Here is a 20,966-nt window from a genome sequence, read left to right on the forward strand (position 1 = left end):
CAATAATTAAGAATCAAGTTAAGTAAATTTTTATCTGTTTTCATTTTTGTAATTTATCTTGCTTAGAATTCAAGATGGATTTATAATTTTTCGGTGGTGGAAAATGTATAACCCAAAACAGAAGCAGCATGGTGAGTTTTTATTTTATTTGTTTGAAATTGTCGATGACATAATCATTTTTCATTTATGGTTATTAAAATAGATAAAAATATTTTTAAAAGCTTTGGACTTGCCAAAACTCTGATTTTATCACCAGTTTACTAAAAATTCTCTTAAAAGTCTTTCTCTTGCCTGGTTAAATTGATTCATTTTAGCTGATTATTTGTTCAGAGTCATCCTCAATAGGACTCTTAACCACAATTCTAGCCTTATTGCATGTTACATCTGTGGGCCTGACCCATACTGGTGATAAATGGTCTTCTCAATATCCTAGACACTTTTCTACATTTCATCTTTGGTGTCTTTATTCATACTTCTTCCTAATATTTCTAATTATAATTTATCTGATATGAAAAGGATGAACAGAAATGGTAAACACAGACTCTAGAAATTCTTCTGGTTCTGCTTTTATCTTCAGAACTAGAGGCCCGGTGCACAAAATGTGCACGGGGAGGCTGTGTCCCTCAGCCCAGCCTATACCCTCTTCAATCTGGAACATCACTCTCACAATCCAGGACTGTTGGCTCCCAACCTCTTGCCTGCCTATCTGCCTGCCTGATTGCCCCTAACTGCTTCTGCCTGCTAGCCTGATCACCCCCTAACCACTCCCGTGCCAGCCTGATTGACACCTAACTGCTCCCCTGCTGGCCTGATTGCCCCTAATTGCCCTCCCCTGCCAGCCTGGTCACCCTCCAACTGCCCTTCCCTGCAGGCCCGGTTTTCCCCAACTTCCCTCTTCTGCGTCCTGATTACCCCTAACTGTCCTCAACTGAAGGCTTAATCCCCCCCAACTGCCCTCCCTTGCAGGCCTGGTCCCTTCCCTGCTGGCCATCTTGTGGTGGCCATCTTGTGCTGCTTGGCAGTGACAGCAGCAGAGGTGTGATGGGGCATCGCCTTCCTCTGATCACCGGGTTGCCTCCTGGTTCTGAGGGCTACTGGACTGTGAGCGGGGGCAGGCTGGGCTGAGGGACCCCCCTCCAGTGCATGAATTTTCATGCACTGGGCCTCTAGACTTTAAACTACAAGCTTAAGCTACTAAAATGAAAGTTAATACTCTTTACCCATTAAAAAAATTAAAATCTTCTAACTGGTTATATCTAATTTTAATTACCTTAAATTGAATTTGTTCTGTAGGGATAAAAATGGACAAACATTTAAAAAGTCTTAAAAAAAAATCACCTGTATGATTCATAACAAAAGAAGGCGCTGACTGTGGTACCTTTCTGTTAAGTCTCTTGGTTAACATGTGATGCTCTGTCTTGGATTATTTCCTCAACAGAAACAATTGTCCATCTATCACTTTATAGATGGATTTGTAAATTTCTGTTGTTACTTATATTTAATGTAATTATGTCTTTTATTTGAAATTGTTTGAAGTGTATAGTTAATAAAATATTTATTTTAGTATTAAGTATTTTTTTAAAACAAACTACTATTTTATGAAAAATCCTACTTTCCATTAAGCACAAGTTTAAATAACTGATGTGATGTTTAAGTATATTATACTTTGAACATTTTGCTACTTATATTTTAGTATAAATTTATGTCTATATTAGGATAAAGTTTTAACCTTTATTCTGTAAATGGCACTTTTCTATTCTTAGTGTAAAATCTTTAAATTCTGGCAGTAGACAATCAAAATCTAGAAATTCAGGTTGTTTTTCGAATATTAAATTAAAATGCTCTAGTAACATTAGCCTTTTTTTTTCTTTTGCCAGTGTTTTATATGTATATTATCCTCTTTATCATAGAATTCTGTTTTAAAGTAAATCATTTAAGTTATTTTAAGTGTGGAAAATGAGTTGACAAAAACATTGACTAAAGTTTTTAAAAAGTTGACTAAAAACTTTAGCGTGTATGTGTGTGTAATTGATGTCTTTATTTTATTTTTTTTTTTTGTAATTGATGTCTTTAGATCCAAAGGCAGAAACCAGATTATACATCACAGTTAATGACTTTGAATTTCATGTCTACAATCGTTCGGATCTTTACGGACGTCTTCAAGAATTATTTGGTTTGGAGCCAACAATAATCCCCCCCAAGAAAGAGGATGATAAAACACGGGAAAATGGAAGAACAAGAACCCAGTCCAAAATGGAAAGGTTCATTGTCACACTTAAATTTTATTAATCTGCAACATGTAAATTTAGTTTTATGCACTGAGGGTCACCTTTGTGGAGTTGGCCTCAGAAGTGCCATTTAGGAGATAATTGGATTATTGAAGAGATATGCCTCAAGTTTACATCCAAAATCTTTAGTGAATTGCTATAAACTTTTCATTCTTTAAATTTTGTGTACTTTGTGTGTGGCCAATATTTTTTCTCATTCTTTGCCTGTCATTTCACAAAGTGGTGGGAATAGGGAAAGAAAAGGATCAGCTCAGTTGTCAGAAATGCTCAAAACAGTAGAAAACATCAAAGTGACTTGTGTCGTGTCATTTTTTTTTCTCTCTAAAAGTATATTTTATTGATTTTAGAGAGAGGAAGGGAGAGGGACAGAGATATAGAAACATTGATGAGAAAGAAATATCGATCAGCTGCTTCTTACATGGCCCCTCCTCTCCTCCCCTCTCCCCCTGCCTGGAGATTGAGCCCACAATCCAGGCATGTGCCATGACCAGGAACCGAACTATGAGCTCCTGGTTCATGGGTCAGCACTCGACCACTGGCTGAGCATTGATATTATTATCCATTTGTTTAAATAATAGTTTGGCTCTCTTCTAAAATGTCAAATTGTAGTGTGGTGGGCATGATGGTAGATTAAATGACACCATCTCATAATTGGCACTTTTGACATTAAAGCTTGTCATTCTAAGAACATAGTTTTGTTATTACACCTTCATCTAAAAGCTGACACATGATGGAGTGCATTCAATGACACATTTTAGAGCTATTAGTCTTCTGTTAGATGGTCTCTGTTTCATTTACTGGAGCCATCATGAGATGTATCTGAAAAAGTACAGCTGGTATTAATAATGTCTATTTTGAGTAAGTCAACTGTATCTTCAGGTAGTTAAGTCTTTCTTATATACTTCAGTTTTTATTTTTTCTTCTAGAGTTAAAGTAAAAACAGAATCTCAGGACCCTACATCTTCATGGAGATCACTTATTCCAGTTATAAAGGTCAACGTGAGCACAGTAAGTAATTGTACTACAATTAATGTTTGGTGGGTTAATAACAGAACCTTTTATTTTTTTGCAAACATTATTTTTTACTTAATAAAATAAAGTAATTTTATAGTTTTTTTGGGTTCCAATTTTCATAAAATGTGAAAGAATTCTTTTAACACCAATATTATTTTAGCATAAATTTGTTAGACCTGACAGGCTATTTATTCACAAGTGCTTAAATCTTTTTAAACCCAGGTCTAAATTGATCAGTAGAGTGATTTAAATATAGATGGTGCTAAAGTGGAATCATTTAGTTGTTGCTTAAAAATGTTTGTTATTAGGTCAGTTAAAAAAGCAAAGCCTTTATTGTATGGCATACTATCTCTTACCTTTTTGTAGGGTCGCCTGGCCTTTGGAAATCATTACCAACCTCAAACTCTGTGTATCAACTTTGATGATGCTTTCTTAACTTATACTACAAAACCACCTTCCAGTCACCTTGACCAGTTCATGCATATTGTGAAAGGAAAGCTTGAAAATGTTCGAGTCATGCTTGTTCCTAGTCCAAGATATGTTGGTCTTCAAAATGATGAGTAAGACCATCTTCATATGTCTAATATATATATCAATTCAATCTTTAGCATCCTTTTAATTTCTATTACAAGCTTGGCATTAACTAGGTATATTTTTCTAATAAATTAATAGTGTAGTCCTACTTTATAAGGTAAGTGAATATACTATCTATTGGTAAACTAATTTTAAATATTTTTCTGTACAATTATGACTATATTTTTTTTTTACTCTTTTCTTTCTCAACTGTATTTGAAAAACTCGTTTTGGGAAATTAAGCCCCGGTATTTAATGTTTACACATTACAGGTAGGAATGGATAAATAGTAAATTCAACAAATTCATTATAGTGGAGTACCATTCTGAGTTAATGAAAAAAGTTAAAAATTACCTTTGGACAGCTGTTGAAGTTAGGATGCTACAGTTAGGATGGAACTTTCTTGGCATTCAAGTCCTGGGCAGTTTTCCATCTAGCTTCCCAGATTTGTCTTCCATCTGTGAAGTAGTTGCTTGCGTTCAGGAGACAGGGAGCATTAGTGACACACTGTGGACTCACCCTCGCGGTGGCAGGATGCTTCCCTACGAGGACTGGGACCTGAAGGAACTCCAGGACTTATGTTCATGGTAGGATGAGGGCTCATGATATCTGTTCTTTTTGTGAGGTGACTCTCTGGTTGAATTTGTGTAATTTAGTATTCATAGGATGAGATTCTACTATATCCCAGCGTGTATCTTTGTAGGCAACATAAAGTCTGTGAGCTCATGAGAAGCATGATTATTCCTTTTTAGTTACAACTTCTTGCTGTTCAGTTTTCCGGGGACTTGCTGGAGTGGTAGAGAGGTTTCCCTTTGGAGACTGGTGAGGCTCTGCGTCTGCCTGGGCCCACTTTTCAGGATCAGGGGCTTTGCTTAGCACATAATGCTGCACTTACAGCTAAAAGTTTAATACTGCATGAATAAATAAATCTGGATTTTGTGAAAATTATTAGGGAGTAAGATGAAAAAGTATTCTGCTATTAACTTGTATAAAAAAATTTAAAATTGTGTTTTTTACTCTTCAAAAGTGTGAAAGTTAAATGATGAAATTAAACATTAAGCCTGGCAGGTACTGGTCAGTGATTGAGTGTTGACCTATGAACCAGGAGGTCATGGTTTGATTCCCTGTTATGGCACATGCCTGGGTTTTGGGCTCGATCCCCAGTAGCGGGGTATGCAGGAGGTAGCAGATCAACGATTCTCTCTCATCATTGATGTTTCTCTCTCTCTCCCTTCACTCTGAAATCAATAAAAATATATTTAAAAAAATAAACATTAACCTTAAGATTTAATATATTTTAAGAAGAATATTGCTGAATTTGTGTTATTATTTAATGACTGTGAAGTTAATTTTGATGTGGAAGGAAGATAATGTAGTGTATGACAAAGTAAAAAGTTGTTAAAGCAATTAAAGATGAACAGTTTATGGAAAAGTGATTGTAGAGAAACAGTCAATCCAGAATTTGAATTCAAGATGTTTGCTTTAAATTTGATTCAAGTTAATCAAGTAAATATTCTTGGATATAGGTAATGTAAACTTGTTAAAAATAAAAATGACAATAATTTTTCTTCTGTAATATTTTGGAAAGCTTATTTTATTTCACAGACATATAAAGTGATATTTATTCTTCAGTTTTGTAGTGTTATTAATAAAAAATGATTGAATTTAAAGTTTAATTTATTGTAAATACAGAATATAATTAATCAATTCTGATGAACATTGTTTTTCAATTGTATTCAGTTAACTTTGTCTTAAATATATTTTTGTTATTCACAACTTAAAATGAAAATGTGAAACAATTTGTTTCTTTTTTCCTTATGGAACCAATCTACTGATTAAAAATACTTCAGTATCATTTTATTAGTTAGTCTAATGTAGACTACAACTATAGAACAATTTATTGTCTGTGAAAGATGGCTTACCTTTTCAAGATGCTACCCTTGATGCATTTGTTTTTTGTTTGTTTTCACCTGTCACCACCATTAATTATAACACTGAACATTTTGTATTCTGAAGATGTACTTAGTTTGCCTTGCCCTCCTCATAGGCCACCGAGATTAATGGGAGAAGGCTTTGTGGTGATGCAGTCAAATGATGTTGACATCTACTATTACATGGACGAGCCAGGTAGGACTTTTTGAAAGTATAGTTCATAGTTGCAATTCTGTTTCTTCTATGAAATGGGATATTAATAATATTTTAAGTCTCTTAGGATATAAATAAGCATCAATAAATGGTAAGAACGCCTACCTAAAAAATACCTGTGTCATTGTTAAAAGTTGAATATGACTTTTAGTATTTCAGACCAAATGATATTGTAATCTTTCCTTCAAATTCCATGTTATCAAATATACCTCAAAAATTGTGAATGCAAATTACCATGAGTGAAAACCTTTGAGAATATGGTGATGGTTAAAGTAATTCATGTTAGGAAAACAACTCACAGTATGTTAGACTTGAAGCTAACAGTTTCAGGATTAATCCAGCTACCATGCTTCATGGATGATTTCCATTTTATAGAAGTTTCTGAACATTGGGTTTTAGCCCCCTTTTCTCCTGATCTTTTTATATATTTCAGTGGCTTTATAAGGTCAAAATATTTTAAAAGTAAAAGTAGGATGCTGTTTGCCTTTTTCACCATGTTGATATTTTCAGTGATTCTTTACTTGAAAGAATATCTAGGGATTGACTGGTTTTTCAAAATTAGGATTTTGAAAAAAATTAAGTCTGCAACTATGAGTTTCATAATTTTTCTCATAAGACCACCAGTGATATTAACAAATGTGATTTTAAAAATGTTTAATAATGAAATTTATTAATATTTGAAAAAGTATGTATGTTGTAGTGAACCCATATTTTCCAAATGATCAATGCATGCTGTTGCAAAGTCAGGCCATGGATAATAGATTTATTCAAAGTGCAAGAGAGATAGTACATTTTAATGAAAGAAGTTCAGTGATATGGTTTCAGATTCCACGCTGTAATCTTTAAGAAACTACTACTTGTTGAATTTTGGTGTAGTGTCAGAGAAGAATATCCAGAACAATCAGAGAAAGCTATTAAAATGCTCCTTCCTTTTCTATCCACCTATTTGTATGAGGCTAGGTTTTTTTCAAACCCTTGAATAACAGAAGCAGCTGTGAGAATTTACATGTTTTCTATTAAGCTGGACATTAGAGAGATTTGCCAAAATAAAAACAATACCAACATTTCTCAAGAAATTAATTTTTAAGAAAATACGGTTATTTTTATTAAAATATTTTTATTAAAAATGAAATAAAATATTTCATTAAAATATTTCATATTGTTTTCATTAAATGTTATTAATGTCAACATATAATGAACTTCTTATTTAATTAAATAAAAATTTTAAAAAATGCTCAATTAAAATTTTTAATACGGTAAGTATTGATAGAGATAATACAAAAATACACACTTTAGGGTCCTCAATTAAAAAAAATTATTGATTTCAGAGGAGAGGGAAAAAGAGATAGAAACGTCATTGATGAGAGAGAATCATTGATCAGCTGTTTCCTGTGTATACCCCTGATTGGGGATTGAGCCCGCAACCTGAGCATGTGCCCTGACCAGGAATTGAATCATCACCTCCTGGTTCATAGGTGGATGCTCAACCACTGAGCAATACCAGCTGGGCAGGTCCTCAATAGTTTTTACGAGTGTAAAGTGTTCCTAAAATTAAAAAAAAAAAAAAATTTGTTTTAGAACTGCTGATTTACAGGAACATTTTAATGGTTGTTTTAAATAACTGCCTTTATGTTGTGTATTCTGTAATACAGGTCTTGTTCCAGAAGAAACAGAGGAAAACATTGAAGGAGAAATGAGTAGTGAGGACTGCAAATTACAAGATTTGCCTCCATGTTGGGGTCTTGATATAGTTTGTGGTAAAGGAACAGATTTCAACTATGGGCCATGGGCCGATAGACAGAGGTACTTTAATAAATTATATTTCTAATGAGTCCTTCAAATGTATGGAGCTAATACTATATTTTTATTAAAACTAACTTCATAGTTTTCTAAGCTATTTTATTATGACAGGATAAGATATTCCTAGACATTTTAATCCAAATAATAATTTGTACATAGAAATTTGGTTTAAGCAAGTTCACTGCAAAAGAGAAGTTAACTCATTAGAAAAATGATGAATAAGCAGCACATTTATTAGTTTCTTTGTTTTTTCTTAAGTATTTATTAGTAATCAATAAATATGCCAGTGATTGTTGGGGTGATGCAGATTGAGAGCTAAATACATAGATAGTTTAGTTTTAGTGGATGAAAAAAGAGACAAAAGAGGTTTATTACATACTATAATAGAGGTGAGTAAACACTCTTGAAAAACTTAGAAAGGTACTGACTTGGTTTGCTAAGGCTCCCATAGCAGATAATCATGGACTGTGTGATTTAAACAACAAATTTCTCACAGTTCTAGAAGTTAGAATTCTGAGATTAAGGTGTTGGGCTAGTTCTTTATGAGGGCGGCGAGGGAAGGATGTGTTTGAGGCCTCACTGCTTGTCTTGTGATAGCCTTCTTCTCCCTGCATCTACACGTGGTCTTCCCGTTTGTGTGTCTTGTAAGCTCTCTGTGTCCAGATTTCTTCTTCTTAGAAGAATATTGGTCATGTTAGATTAGGGTCCACCAAAAAATCTCTCTTTTTAACTTAATTACCTCTGTAAAGACTCTGTCTCCAAATATAGCCAAATTCTGAGGTTAGGACTTCCACATAAAAATGTTTAGGGATACGCAATTCAGCCTATAAAAGATTAAAGAAGAAAAGAATAAATCCTTTTAAAGATTAAAGAAGAAAAGAATTGGGGGAGGCTTTTTGGTAGAGGGAACATGTGAGTTGAGTTTTGAACATAAGTGTTAGCCAGGGGAGGAAGAATTTTAAACGAAGGAGAGGATTTACTAGTAGTGATGAGATCACATCCAAATTTTTATGTAAATAGACATTGTTTAAAGTTTGTTCAGCAACTTTGCCATCTAGACAATTGATATATAAAGTTTTTCATTTTTTCACAGTAGAAAACATTATTTTGTTTATTGAGAAGTTATTCTAGGTGTTTATGACTTAATTTTTTTGTATTTTGTCTGTTTTTAAATGAGAGAGCAGTGATAAAACATGTCAAGTTCAAATATTGATTTTGGTCCCTTATTAGAAATCATTTTGTTGGAGTAAAATGTCACTATTCTTTCTACCTTCTTATATAGAGATTGTTTATGGAAGTTTTTCTTCCCACCTGATTATCAAGTTCTGAAAGTTTCTGAAATTGCACAGCCAGGGAAACCAAGACAGATCCTTGCCTTTGAACTGCGAATGAATATTATTGCAGATGCTACTATCGACTTGCTGTTTACCAAAAATAGGGTAATTATTGAAATAATATAGAGAAAATAGTGCTTAAAATTTGAATATTACTTGCCAGAGAAAGTTTTGATGATAGTCCTATACTGAGATTCATTTCTATGGGCTCCTGCCACTGTGCCCCGAATAATTGTATATATGCTTACTTTCATTAAGTGCCAAATAGTAGACAGAAGTTAATCAACAAATCTTTATGCTATAGTCTAGTTCATTTTCTCCTTTATATCAGCCCAAATGGTTTTAGTGTATTTTTTTGTTAATCCACACTTGAGGATATTTTCCCCATTGATTTTTAGAGAGAGAAAGGAAAGTAGAGAGAACTAGAGCGAGAGAGAGAGAGAGAGAGGCGAGAGATACATCAATTGGTTACCACACTCGCCTGACTGGAGTCAGGGATCCAATCTACAACCTAGGTACGTGGCCTCTACCAGAATCAACCTGGGACCCTGTGGTACATGGGCCAACACTCTAACCATAGACCCACACTGTTAAGGGTGTGTTCTCAGGCATTTTGAATACCTATTTAATATCATCTCTGATAATAACTAAAAGGTGAAGATGGGAATGTAATTATAAGGAATACTAGAGGCCTGGTGCACGAATTTGCGTACAGGTGGGGTCCAGCTGGCCTGCCCTGATGAGGGCCTATTGGGCTGGGCCAGCTGGGGGGAGAGGCCGAACGTGGTTTGCTGGCTGGCCCCCCCACCCCCCATCAGGTTGTTGGGGGCTGATTGGGGCCAGGCCAGGCAGGAGGGGGGTGTGATCAGGGCCTGGATCAGGTTCAGTGGCTGCCACAGTGTGCATCATAGCCACTGGTCTTTCTGGTTGTTCTGCCATTCCAGGTCACTGGGCTTTTATATATATTAGATTTTATGTGACTTACCTTTTTTTTTGTTGTTGTTAGGAAACAAATGCTGTGCATGTCAATGTTGGTGCTGGCTCCTATTTGGAGATCAATATTCCCATGACAGTTGAGGAAAATGGTAAGCTACAGCAAGTGCTTCTCTGTTCCAAATGATGAGTAGGAAAATAATATATAAACAGTAGTTTGTTAATCCACTTAAATTAACATTAATGGTTTTTTTTTCCAGCTTTTTATTATATTTTGATTTACCTGTAGCTATCAACAATAGATAGTACATAATTAAATCATTTGTGGAGCTAGAGAAAGAGGAAAAATTCTTTAAATCAAGTTAAGTCTTATAATTTCATGCTTTCATTATTTATATATATGTAAAAAGCTAAGTGACGGACCACCCATCTGACTGACCAACAGGCCGGCCGGTACATATGACCTGCACTGATAATCCTATATAATGAAAGCCTAATGTGTTAAGTGTCCGGTTGTCCAGTTGGCTGTTCAACCAATCAAAGTGTAATGTGCTAATGATATCCTAAGGCTGCTCATCTGCTTGCTATAATGGGCATTGACCACCAGGGGGCAGATGCTCCAACTGGTAGGTTAGCTTGCTGCTGGAGCCGGCCATTGGGACTGAATGAGATGGGCCAGACATGCTCTGGAGCTCTTCTGCAGTCCCTCCCCGGCTGGCCAACCTCCCGTGTCCCTCCCCCTCCCTGGCCCCGGTCATGCACCAATGGGGTCCCTCAGCCTGGCCTGCGCCCTCTCATAACCTGGGACCCCTCGAGGGATGTCAGAGAGCCGGTTTGGCTTGATCCTGCAGACGAGGCCGAGGGAACCCCACTAGCTTAAAAATAAACACTGACTTGTGAATGCATGATACATATAAAGCTCGATATGTCATTATTGATGGTGAATTTGGTTGTTTTTATTGTTTTTATATCATGTTTTTGTTGTTATTATTTATTAATCAACATATATTATTTTCATGTACATTTTACTAATTTTCTTTAATCTCTGACACTTCTATTATAGAGAAAGGGCAAATAGCAATATTAAAATATTTCTTCTAATTTCCTTTTGATGTGCACGAATCTGTGCACCAGGCCACTAGTACTCTATATTTCTCTTTTGTAAGTGAGCATACTTTGCTTATTAAAATTTTCCTGTTTCTTCATGAGAGCAGGTGCTTTATCTTTGTTTTCACTGTGTAAACCTGATGCCAAATCCTGTAACTGGTTTGTGGTTCATGGCCAGTAATTGACTGAATGGCTAATAAACTTTGTTTTTGGTAATAATAGTAGATTTTTGTCAGGGAGTAAACTGGGTACTTTGAATGGCAAAACTTTAAGAAAAGAGAATGTTTCATATTTCAAATATTAAATAAGGCCCTGATAGCTATTGTTTTATCTGATCTGAAATAATCTAATTCATTATGCATTTAAAATTTGGCTCTGATACAAGTTAATCAATAACATAACCACTTTGTGTTAAATTGACCAAAATATTGTATAGCTGTCTTCATTTTTTTTTTTTTTGCCTCTCATCCTCCTATTACATTTGTAGTTGAGAGTAATTAAAATTAAATTCTGTTCTATTTATTCACTTTCTTGAGCATGCAGAGAATAGCAACTTACTTATATTTTTTAACTAACCAGCAATGTTATGATTGCTAAGTAGAGAGTAAGTTTTATTCCATTTTTGACTCTCTGTACTTGTTCCTGCCACTCACTGTATTAATTGGATCCATAAAGTAGGAGGAGTTGGGGTAGCCTGCTGAGATAATTAATTGAAAAAGTGACTGAGACCGCAGAGTATGTATTTTCCCTGTAACCTCTATGTTGTTTTAGTGAAGAACAAAACCTTATTTTAGTTAGTTCTAAAAGAATAATCCTACGGTGTCTTGAAGCAGGTCTCTAGGATAGGTAGATTCAGTGTAGTCTATTGGAAAGAAGCATCTCTTAGGACAGCCTTAATTACCGATCTGTATAAGGGAAAAGGCAGTTGGGCGTTGCACAAAATTGAGAAGAGTTCATTTGAGTGAGTGCTGCTACCATTTTAAATTGATGATGAACATAGGAAGTAGGATTTATACAAAAAATTTGTACATAATTATTGGTGCACTAGGTGAGGGGCCACCCGAGGGCTGTGGGGTATGGAGCACACCTATTAGGAATTCATGGGAAGTGTGCCAGCACACAGGCTGTGGGACTCAGAGTGAGGGAAAGATCTAAGGAAAGGCTGGTTGGAGTCCTTGGTCAAGGTGAGGTGGCTTTTAAGGTGACTGTCTGAGGGGAAAATAGGCTTACGTCTGAGACAAGAACAAAATAGAACTCAAATGTTCAACTTTTTTCAGAGATTCAGGTGTTTGGAAAAAAAACCAAAAAAGCCCAGAGCAGGATGCATGTTGGAGTAGCTATATAATAATGACCACAGAGTTCATGTTTCTGGAAGGGCAGACCATCCAGAAAAGAGGTGAAATACTCTGAGCTGTGCTTTTGCTCAGAATAGGTTGTATGGTTTGGTGTAACTGTCACTGTATAAGGAGAGCTATTGTACAGAAACAGTCATTGCATAAGGAATGGCTGAAAAGGATGAAATTAGGGATGCTGGAGTTAGTGAAAGAAGAGAGGACATGGGAGCCATCTTAAACTGTTCAAAACTGTCATTTAGAGAACAGACTTGTAGTTTTGCACTGGAAAGCAAAGTCATGATAGACATTATATGAAGATGGAACTTTCTTCCCTCAGAGGTGGTCATTTGAGAAAGGAAACCTATTTGGTTACAAGCTCCCTCCCCATCATTGGGGTATATTTAAATAGCGACTGATCACCACTTTTCAGGGATTTCTTCTTTGGGTTGTGGTGGGATTTATTTCCAGTAAATTCTTAATTTTTATGTTTTTTACTTACTAGGTTATACTCCTGCAATTAAAGGACAACTGTTACATGTTGATGCCACTACCAGTATGCAGTACCGGACCCTGTTAGAAGCAGAAATGTTAGCAGTAAGTCTGGGGTATATGAAGATATATATAGGTGCATAAAACATAAATTTGGTTTTAACTTTTTAATGTAAAATTTTAATGACCAAGAAGTCATCAAATGGTCCATCTTCTTGTTCAAGAAACACCAGGTGCTCCTTGGCCCTAATTTGGAAAGAGGAGTAAATGCTCAGTCATATAGACTCCCTGGCACACTCTGTTAATCTGCTCCTAGAATGGGGAATGTGAAAATAAGGCAATTAAATGTGGGGTTTTGGCCTTTAAAAAAATGAACAGTTGTTAGGATATTGTTTTTTTCAACTTCACTATATGTCTAGACTAATTCTCTCTAATGTTGTAAATAAGATTGTGTTTTTTTGTTTTTTTTAGAGAAATTACCTTAAAAATATTTTTATTGATTTTAGAGAGGAAGGGAGAGGGAGAGAGAGTTAGAAACATAAAAAATGAGAGGGAATCATTGATCAGCTGCCTCCTGCATGCCCCATACTGGGGATCAAGCCTGCAACTGGGCATGTGCTCTGACCAGGAATTGAACTGTGTCCTTCTGGTTCGTAGGTTGAGGCTGATGCTCAACCATTGAGCCAGATTTTTTGTGTGTTTTAATATATTTTTATTCATTTCAGAGAGGAAGGGAGAGGGAGAGAGAAATAGAAACAATAATGATGAGAATCACTGATTGGCTGCCTCCTGCACGCCTCCTACTGGGGATCTAGCCTGCATCCCAGGCATGTGCCCTGATCAGAATTGAACCTGGGCCAAATCAGCTAGGGCTATTTTATTTTATTTTTTTTGCTATATGATTTCTGGCCCCATTGGATTCTTTCTCAGGGTTTAACAATTCATTCTGCTTTTTACTTGATGAATAAGGTGAAAGGAAGAAAATCTTAATACCCTGGATTGCTGCATAGTACAAAGAGAAAAAATATGCAAGTACTTATGACCAAAATTTCAGATTGGGGGACTCAGTAATCAGGCAGATAATTATTTTTTGTTAGGGTCAACAACAATAACAATAATAATAGAAGCCATGTTGTAGAATGGCTGATATTTAGAGAGGATTCTTTTGTATAGTATTATATCAGTAGTTCCTTAATTGTTTGCCTAAACAAGCTATTTACACATTACATATATATATATATATATATATATATATATATATATATATATATATATATATAAGTTAAGAGGAAATGTTTGCAACTAACCAAGAATGTATTGAATACCATAAATGTATATTGAACTGGCATATTCAGCATTTTAATGTTTGCTGAGCTATAACTGTTAAGTACTGCTGTGTAAAATTGCTGGTCCTGGTCAAACAGCTCTCGCCTTTGCAGAATTTCCAGCTTTGGCAGGTGTAATACAGACCTGTAACCACCATGCTGTCAAATGGGAACCCAGGAGGCTCTGGGGCCAGACTTGTGTGTGACAGTATTCATTGCATGCACTCTCTGCACCTGAACCTCTCACTGACCAGGAGTCAAGGGCGTTGCTGTTATTCTGAGTTAAGCTCAGGTACAGTGTTGAAACTGTAACCTGATTGTTGTTCCTCAATTTTTTTTTTAATTTATTTTTTTTTTTACCACCTCATGGCTTAATATTTCAAGGAACTGGATGTAACCGTGGCCACAGCAATATTAAAATCTCAAAGGGACGTTCTGTTCTGTTCAGTAGGAAAATAAGTGTTCATTACTCACCAGTGTGTGTTTATTTCTGATGCTCTTCACATAGGGTCACATTTTAAACTCTAACATTTTGACTTGACATTGGTTTTTCAGTTCCACATCATTGCCAGTTACCCCCGAGTATGGAATATGCCCCAGACGTGGCAGTGTGAATTAGAAGTGTATAAAGCCACCTATCACTTCATCTTTGCACAGAAGAACTTCTTCACAGGTAATTTTCTTTTCTTCTTCTTTTTTTTTTTTTAATAAATTTTTATTGTTCATATTATTACAAATGTTCCTTCCCCCCGCCCCCCTCCATTGCTCTCCTCCACCAGGTTCCCACCCCACCCTCTGCCCTTTCCCCACTCCCCATTGTCCTCATCCATAGGTGTACAGTTTATGTTCAGTCTCTTCCCACATCCCCCTGTCCCCTTTTCCCCAAGAATCATCAGTTCACTCCCCTTCCATACCTCTGATTCTATTATATTCAACAGTTAATATTGTTCATCAGATTTTTTTTTAGAAAAAATCCTTGGTTTTTAGATTTATTTGTTGATAGTTACGTATTTGTTGTTCATAATTTTTATCTTTATTTACTTTCTCTTCCGAAAGAACCCCCTTCAGCAATTCATATAATTCTGGTTTGGTGGTAATGAACTCCTTTAGCTTTTTTTTTTTTATTAGTGAAGCTCTTTATCTGGCCTTTGATTCTGAGTGATAGCTTTGCTGGGTAGATTATCTTTGGTTGTAGGTTCTTACTATTCATCACCTTGAATATTTCTTGCCATTCCCGTCTGGCAGGCATGGTTTCTGTTGAGAAATCAGCTGACAATCTTATAGGTGCTCCTTTATAGGTAACTACCTGCTTTGCTCTTGCTGCTTTTACTATTCTCTTTGTCTTTTGCTCTTGGAATTTTAATTATGATTTGTCTTGGTGTGGTCCTCTTTGGATTTCTTTTGTTTGGAGTTCTGTGCGCTTCCTGGACTTGTAAGTCTAATTCTTTCACGAGGTGGGGGAAGTTTTCTGTCACTATTTCTTTCAGTATGTTTTCAATATCTTGCTCTCTCTCATCTTCTGGGACCCCCATAATTCTGATGTTGTTTCGCTTGAAGTTGTCCCAGAGGTTTCTTACATTATCTTCAACTTTCTGGATTCTCTTGCCTTCTTGCTTCTGCAGAGGAGTGTCTTCTGGCTCTTTATGTTCCAAATCTTTGACTTGATTCTTGCGATCTTCCATTCTGTTTTTAGGACTCTGTATAATATTTTTTATTTCAGACAATGTATTCTTTATTTCTTGTTGATCCCTTATCATTTCTTGTTGATTCCTTATTAATTCTAGTTGATCCCTTTTCATATCCTCATAGGTCTTATCGACCTTTTCTAGGAAATTCTTGAAAAACCTTATAAGCGTAGATTTGAACTCTATATCCAGTTGCTTTTTTGTCCTCCATTTCTTTTGTTTGTGATCTATTTCATTGTCTCGGCATTTTCGCAGCTTCCCTGATGGAGCGGGGGGGGGGGGGGGGGGGGGGCGCGGGGGGTTTCAGGGTGGAGCCTACAGCTTTGGCTTCCGTCAGCCCCGCCCTATGTGGCTCCTGGGTCTCAGTAATCCCCAGGGTCCTTCAGTACTCACTGCAAGCACCTCTGAGAGAAAGGTGCCCTCGATTTTCACCTGCTACCAAACAGTTTAGGCTCTCCCCCAATGAGCCCAGAACTGGGGTTCAGTTCAGTTGGAAGTGGAGTTGGAGGTGGTATTCAGAGCAGTCCGGAGCTTTTGTCTCTTTCCCGCCAGGGCAATCCCATGGCACAGCCAACCGTCCCTTCGCTGCGCGCAATGTGCGCGCCTCTGGGACCTCCTTTCGCCGCTTCCCCGGGGCTCCGCCTTACAGCCCAGCTCCCTATGGATGAGCCTGGGTCCCTGGGGTCTGGCCTAGAACTGGGGTTCAGATCAGTCAGAACTGGGGCTCAGCAGAGTTGGAGCTTTTATCTCCTTCCCGCTAGGGAACGCCAGCCAGGCACTCGGCCTCCCTCCTCCCCGGCTCTGTCCTCTCCGTGCGCACCGCGTGTCTCCGTACCTTAGGCTTTTACAGCTTCTCCACTCTTCCTTCTGGTTTTCTCTTTCCTTCTCAATGTAGAATTTCCAGTCGACTTTCCTGTAGTTCTGGGTAATGTCCATTTTATATTTTAGTTGTATTTTATTGAAATTGTTGTGTGCGGCTGCGGCTAGGTGTTTACCTGTGCAGCCATCTTGGATTTTCCCACAGGTAATTTTCTAATGAAAAAAAATGCAGTGAGATTCATTACAGGGAACTGTTTTCTATTCATGTGAGTTTTGCTTTTAGATTCAGTTTGGGGATTTGATGACACAATTCAAACTTTTACTTTCACACTTTTTGGGCCAAGAAGATCAAAGGGAGAATTTAAGTGTAGATATGTTGTGCTCTCTTCCTACACAAAAAATGGAAAATATGAACCCAAAATTGAGCTGCAAGGAAATAAAAAAAAACACCTATCTTAGACTGGGTTGGTACTTTGATTCAGTCTAGTCGGGAGTAGGATGGGGAAGGTGAATTAATTTATCTTCCTGAATTAGGCATCAGCATAGCTTCATGATTTTGTTTTGATTATTGTAATCTACAAACAGTATATTTAAGTATTCAAATATGCTATGTTTGTATTGGGAGCTCCTAATTTCCTCTTGGCATGGACAATTTAGTTGATGTTGTCATTCGTCAAAAAATTTCTTCATTTTTTGCAGCATATTACGATAGCTACTCGTATTTCATAAGTATGCCAACATGTAGTCTTGGTCTCTGAGTAACATAAATATTTCTATATAAAAACAAGTTACATTTATTGAGACTTCTGTGACAAGTTTAGCTAAACAGAGTTGGTCTGATTTGCCAGGGTTGGTGGCTGTCCCAGAGCACCTAATATTTGCTTGGTTAAATGCTACAATGGTCTTCCCTCCCTCCCCTCCTCCTTCCCTTCCTTCCTTTCTTTCTTGTATTCCTCTATCACTAGTTAGTGGAAAAGACATTTAAGAACAATTATTCAACTGTACACCCTGTGCTCTCTTTATAGTATGATGCTGTTATTAAAGATGGTTAGAGTTTTCCTTCAAAAGAGAGGGTAACAAAGAGTGTATTTATTTTAGATAGGACGAATAGTTTGAGTAAAAGTGCAGAATAAAAAATGTTTCTGATAGAGAAAAGTGATAAAATCAGCTTGGTGAATTATGGATTTGTATTGTGGAGTTGGTTAGTTCCAGAGATGGCTATTGGGCATCTCCCCGCTGCTAGACATTGTGCTACAGAATAGTTAGAAGGTAGGGATGAGTCCCATTACTTAGGTAGGGTGGCATGTAGAAGTAAGATAATATAAGGTATGGTGAGCCACTGTGTTTACTTGTTAAATAAAAATACATTTAAGGTAAAATTAATAAATGGAATTTTCCTTTTTCTATTCATAGACCAGGTTAATAGCCATATGCCTTTTGTTGTTGACATAGTAAAACTTTACATCTTACTAATATTAATTTAAATTATTATAACTTTTGATATTAAATGTATTATTTTATTAAGAGGGATTTCTAATATCTTGCACAAACATATGTACATTGATTTTTAAATGAGTTCCTATGAAATTCATGCAGGGGATGGAGGGGGTTTCTCTCCACCCAGCCTGCACCCTCTTCAATCTGGGACCCTTTGGGGATGTCCAACTGTTGGTTAAGGCCCGATGATTGGGCCTAAACTGGCAGTTGGACATTCCTCTCACAATCCAGGACTGTAGTGTACACCTCCCCATGTCCTGTGTGGTTCAGAGTTCAGGTTCAGAGTTCGGGTTCTGGAGGAGGCTGCACGCAAATGAAAGAGACTAGAAAATATTAATTTGGAAATATTGGGGGTCAGGCTGAGCCCAGCTCAAGAGGAAGGATTCTGCTTTGCTCTGGCCTTGCAATCCCTTTTATTCAGGTTTGGGATCCACCCATAGCTCTTAGGCAGGCAATTCCAGTAATAGCTCCAAGATAGCCCATCAGCAAGGATTTACGTAAGACTAAAAGGTGGAAGTTGCTTAAGCTCCCTTTGATTATTATATAGACAGTGGGTGCTTGTCTCTGACCCTTGCCAGAGCCTTCAAGGTTAACCAGCCTTTCGGACTCCTTGTCTACCTCTTTCTGCCAGTGAAGGCAATGGGCAGCTTCCAACATGGGACAACTGGCTCCTAACTGCTCACTTGCCTGCCTGTCTGATAGTCCCTAACTGCACCCCCTGCTGGCCTGGTCATTTCCAACTGCCCCCCTGCCAGCCTAGTTTCCCCCAACTCCCCCCCCCCACCACTGGCCTGGTCACCCCTTACTGCCCCCCTCCCCCCCGCCTGTTCACCCCCAACGCCCCCCTACAGGCCTGGTCACCCCTAACTGCCCCCTGCCGACCTGGTTGCCCCTTACTGCCCCCCCATCAGCCTGGTTGTCCCCAACTGCCCACCTTGCTGGCCTGGTTGCCCCCAAATCCCTGCCCCCCCCCCCCCCCCCCCGCAGGCCTGATAGCCCTATGCAGCCTGCTGCTCGGTCGTTTGGTTGCCCCTCACTAACCCCCCTGCCAGCCTGGTCACTCCACACAGCCTACTGTTTGGTGGTTTGATTGCCCCACACTAACTTCCCTGCCAGCCTGGTCATCCCATGTAGCCTGTTTGGTTGTCCGTTTGGTTGCGATGGTCGCTTAGGTTTTTATATATATAGGTAAATTTGACATCTGATATAATTATTGAATCTAATATTTTTTAGTATAAATTTCCATTAAAATTTAAAGAAGACTACTTTAAATATTTAATTTTACCTATTATTATTATTATTATTATTAATTATTATTATTATGTATTTTTTTAAACTCACCCAAGGATATTTTTTCTATTGGTTTTTAGAGAGAGTGGAAGGGAGAGGGAGAAACAGAAACACCGATGTAAGAGAGACACATTGATTGGTTGCCTCTTGCATGCCCCCTGACCAGGTCTGGGAGTCTGCAACTGAGGTACATGCCCTTGACTGGAATAGATCCTGGGACTCTTCAGTTTTGGCTTAGTGGATACAGGCCAATGCTCTATCCACTGAGCCAAACTGGCTAGAGCTACCTTTCAGTACTCAGACCGACACTCTATCCCTGAGCCAAACCGGTTTCAGCAATAAAAATATATTTAAAAAATATACAGGATAGGGTACAATTAAATAGTCAAGCATACATTTCTCATAGGAGGATATAAGATAGTGTAAAATCTACACAGAAAAAAATCTTGAAGGAAATGTATCCTCAGTGTTGGATGTGTGGGTAGTGGAATATCAGGTGATGTTTTTCTCTTTAATCTTACACAATTTCTTTAATCACCTTCTAATATTTCAATATAAGAGTTCTTTTGAGTTATAACTAAAAAATTCATTTTTGACTGGTGGTAGAATTTTTATAATTTGTTTTCTGAATTTCACTTAATTTTAATTTCTGTCTCCCATCCTGATAACTTTAGATTTAATTCAAGACTGGTCTAGTGATAATGCTCCAGACATTTTTTCATTTGTTCCATATACATGGAATTTTAAAATAATGTTTCATCAATTTGAAATGATTTGGGCTGCTAATCAACACAACTGGATTGACTGTTCCACTAAACAACAGGAAAATGGTAAGAACTTTTAAAAAAATTAGGTTGAATATTTTGTTCATTAAGACAAATACCAACAAATTGATATTGATTATATAGTTGTGATAGATACTGAATTTTTCCCATTATTTTGTGAGACTCTCAGTGAAGTATTTCAGAGTTTGTACTGGACTAAACATATAGTCTTAAACTTAATTTTATTCAGGTACATATTTAAGGCAATTATTATTTAAAAATTTATTGAAGTTAAAAATAAATTTCCTTTTCTTTTTTTTATAGTATATCTGGCAGCCTGTGGAGAAACACTAAATATTGATTTCTCTTTGCCGTTTACGGACTTTGTTCCAGTTACCTGTAACACCAAGTTCTCCCTAAGAGTACGTATAGTTGGATGCATTGTTTAACCCACAAGGTTTGTTAGTAAGTTGGATTTCCCAAAGCTTTTCTTTATTTCTATCCCATCCTTCTCAAACTCCCCACCCCCAACCTCATCCCTCTACCTCTGTCCCCTGGCCACGCGGAAG

The 20,966-nt window shown here is 37.1% G+C and overlaps 1 protein-coding gene across 7 annotated transcripts in view; it reads left to right on the forward strand.

Annotated features, from left to right (window-relative positions):
* Nucleotides 1-20,966, forward strand: part of BLTP1 (bridge-like lipid transfer protein family member 1) — a 143,020-nt gene that overhangs the window by 17,058 nt on the left and 104,996 nt on the right. For all 7 annotated transcript variants that reach the window (XM_084886524.1, XM_084886518.1, XM_084886521.1 and 4 more), the window contains exons 6-17: nucleotides 67-131; nucleotides 2,075-2,261; nucleotides 3,215-3,296; nucleotides 3,669-3,862; nucleotides 5,923-6,002; nucleotides 7,673-7,823; nucleotides 9,103-9,259; nucleotides 10,161-10,239; nucleotides 13,031-13,122; nucleotides 14,898-15,015; nucleotides 20,308-20,463; nucleotides 20,722-20,819. In XM_084886524.1, the coding sequence (XP_084742650.1) occupies nucleotides 67-131; nucleotides 2,075-2,261; nucleotides 3,215-3,296; nucleotides 3,669-3,862; nucleotides 5,923-6,002; nucleotides 7,673-7,823; nucleotides 9,103-9,259; nucleotides 10,161-10,239; nucleotides 13,031-13,122; nucleotides 14,898-15,015; nucleotides 20,308-20,463; nucleotides 20,722-20,819 (1,459 nt within the window). The remainder of the gene's footprint in view (nucleotides 1-66; nucleotides 132-2,074; nucleotides 2,262-3,214; nucleotides 3,297-3,668; nucleotides 3,863-5,922; nucleotides 6,003-7,672; nucleotides 7,824-9,102; nucleotides 9,260-10,160; nucleotides 10,240-13,030; nucleotides 13,123-14,897; nucleotides 15,016-20,307; nucleotides 20,464-20,721; nucleotides 20,820-20,966) is intronic.

The sequence above is a fragment of the Pipistrellus hanaki genome (genome assembly GCF_964339955.1).
Source record: "Pipistrellus hanaki genome assembly, chromosome: 5".
In the NCBI taxonomy this organism is placed as follows: Eukaryota; Metazoa; Chordata; class Mammalia; order Chiroptera; family Vespertilionidae; genus Pipistrellus; species Pipistrellus hanaki.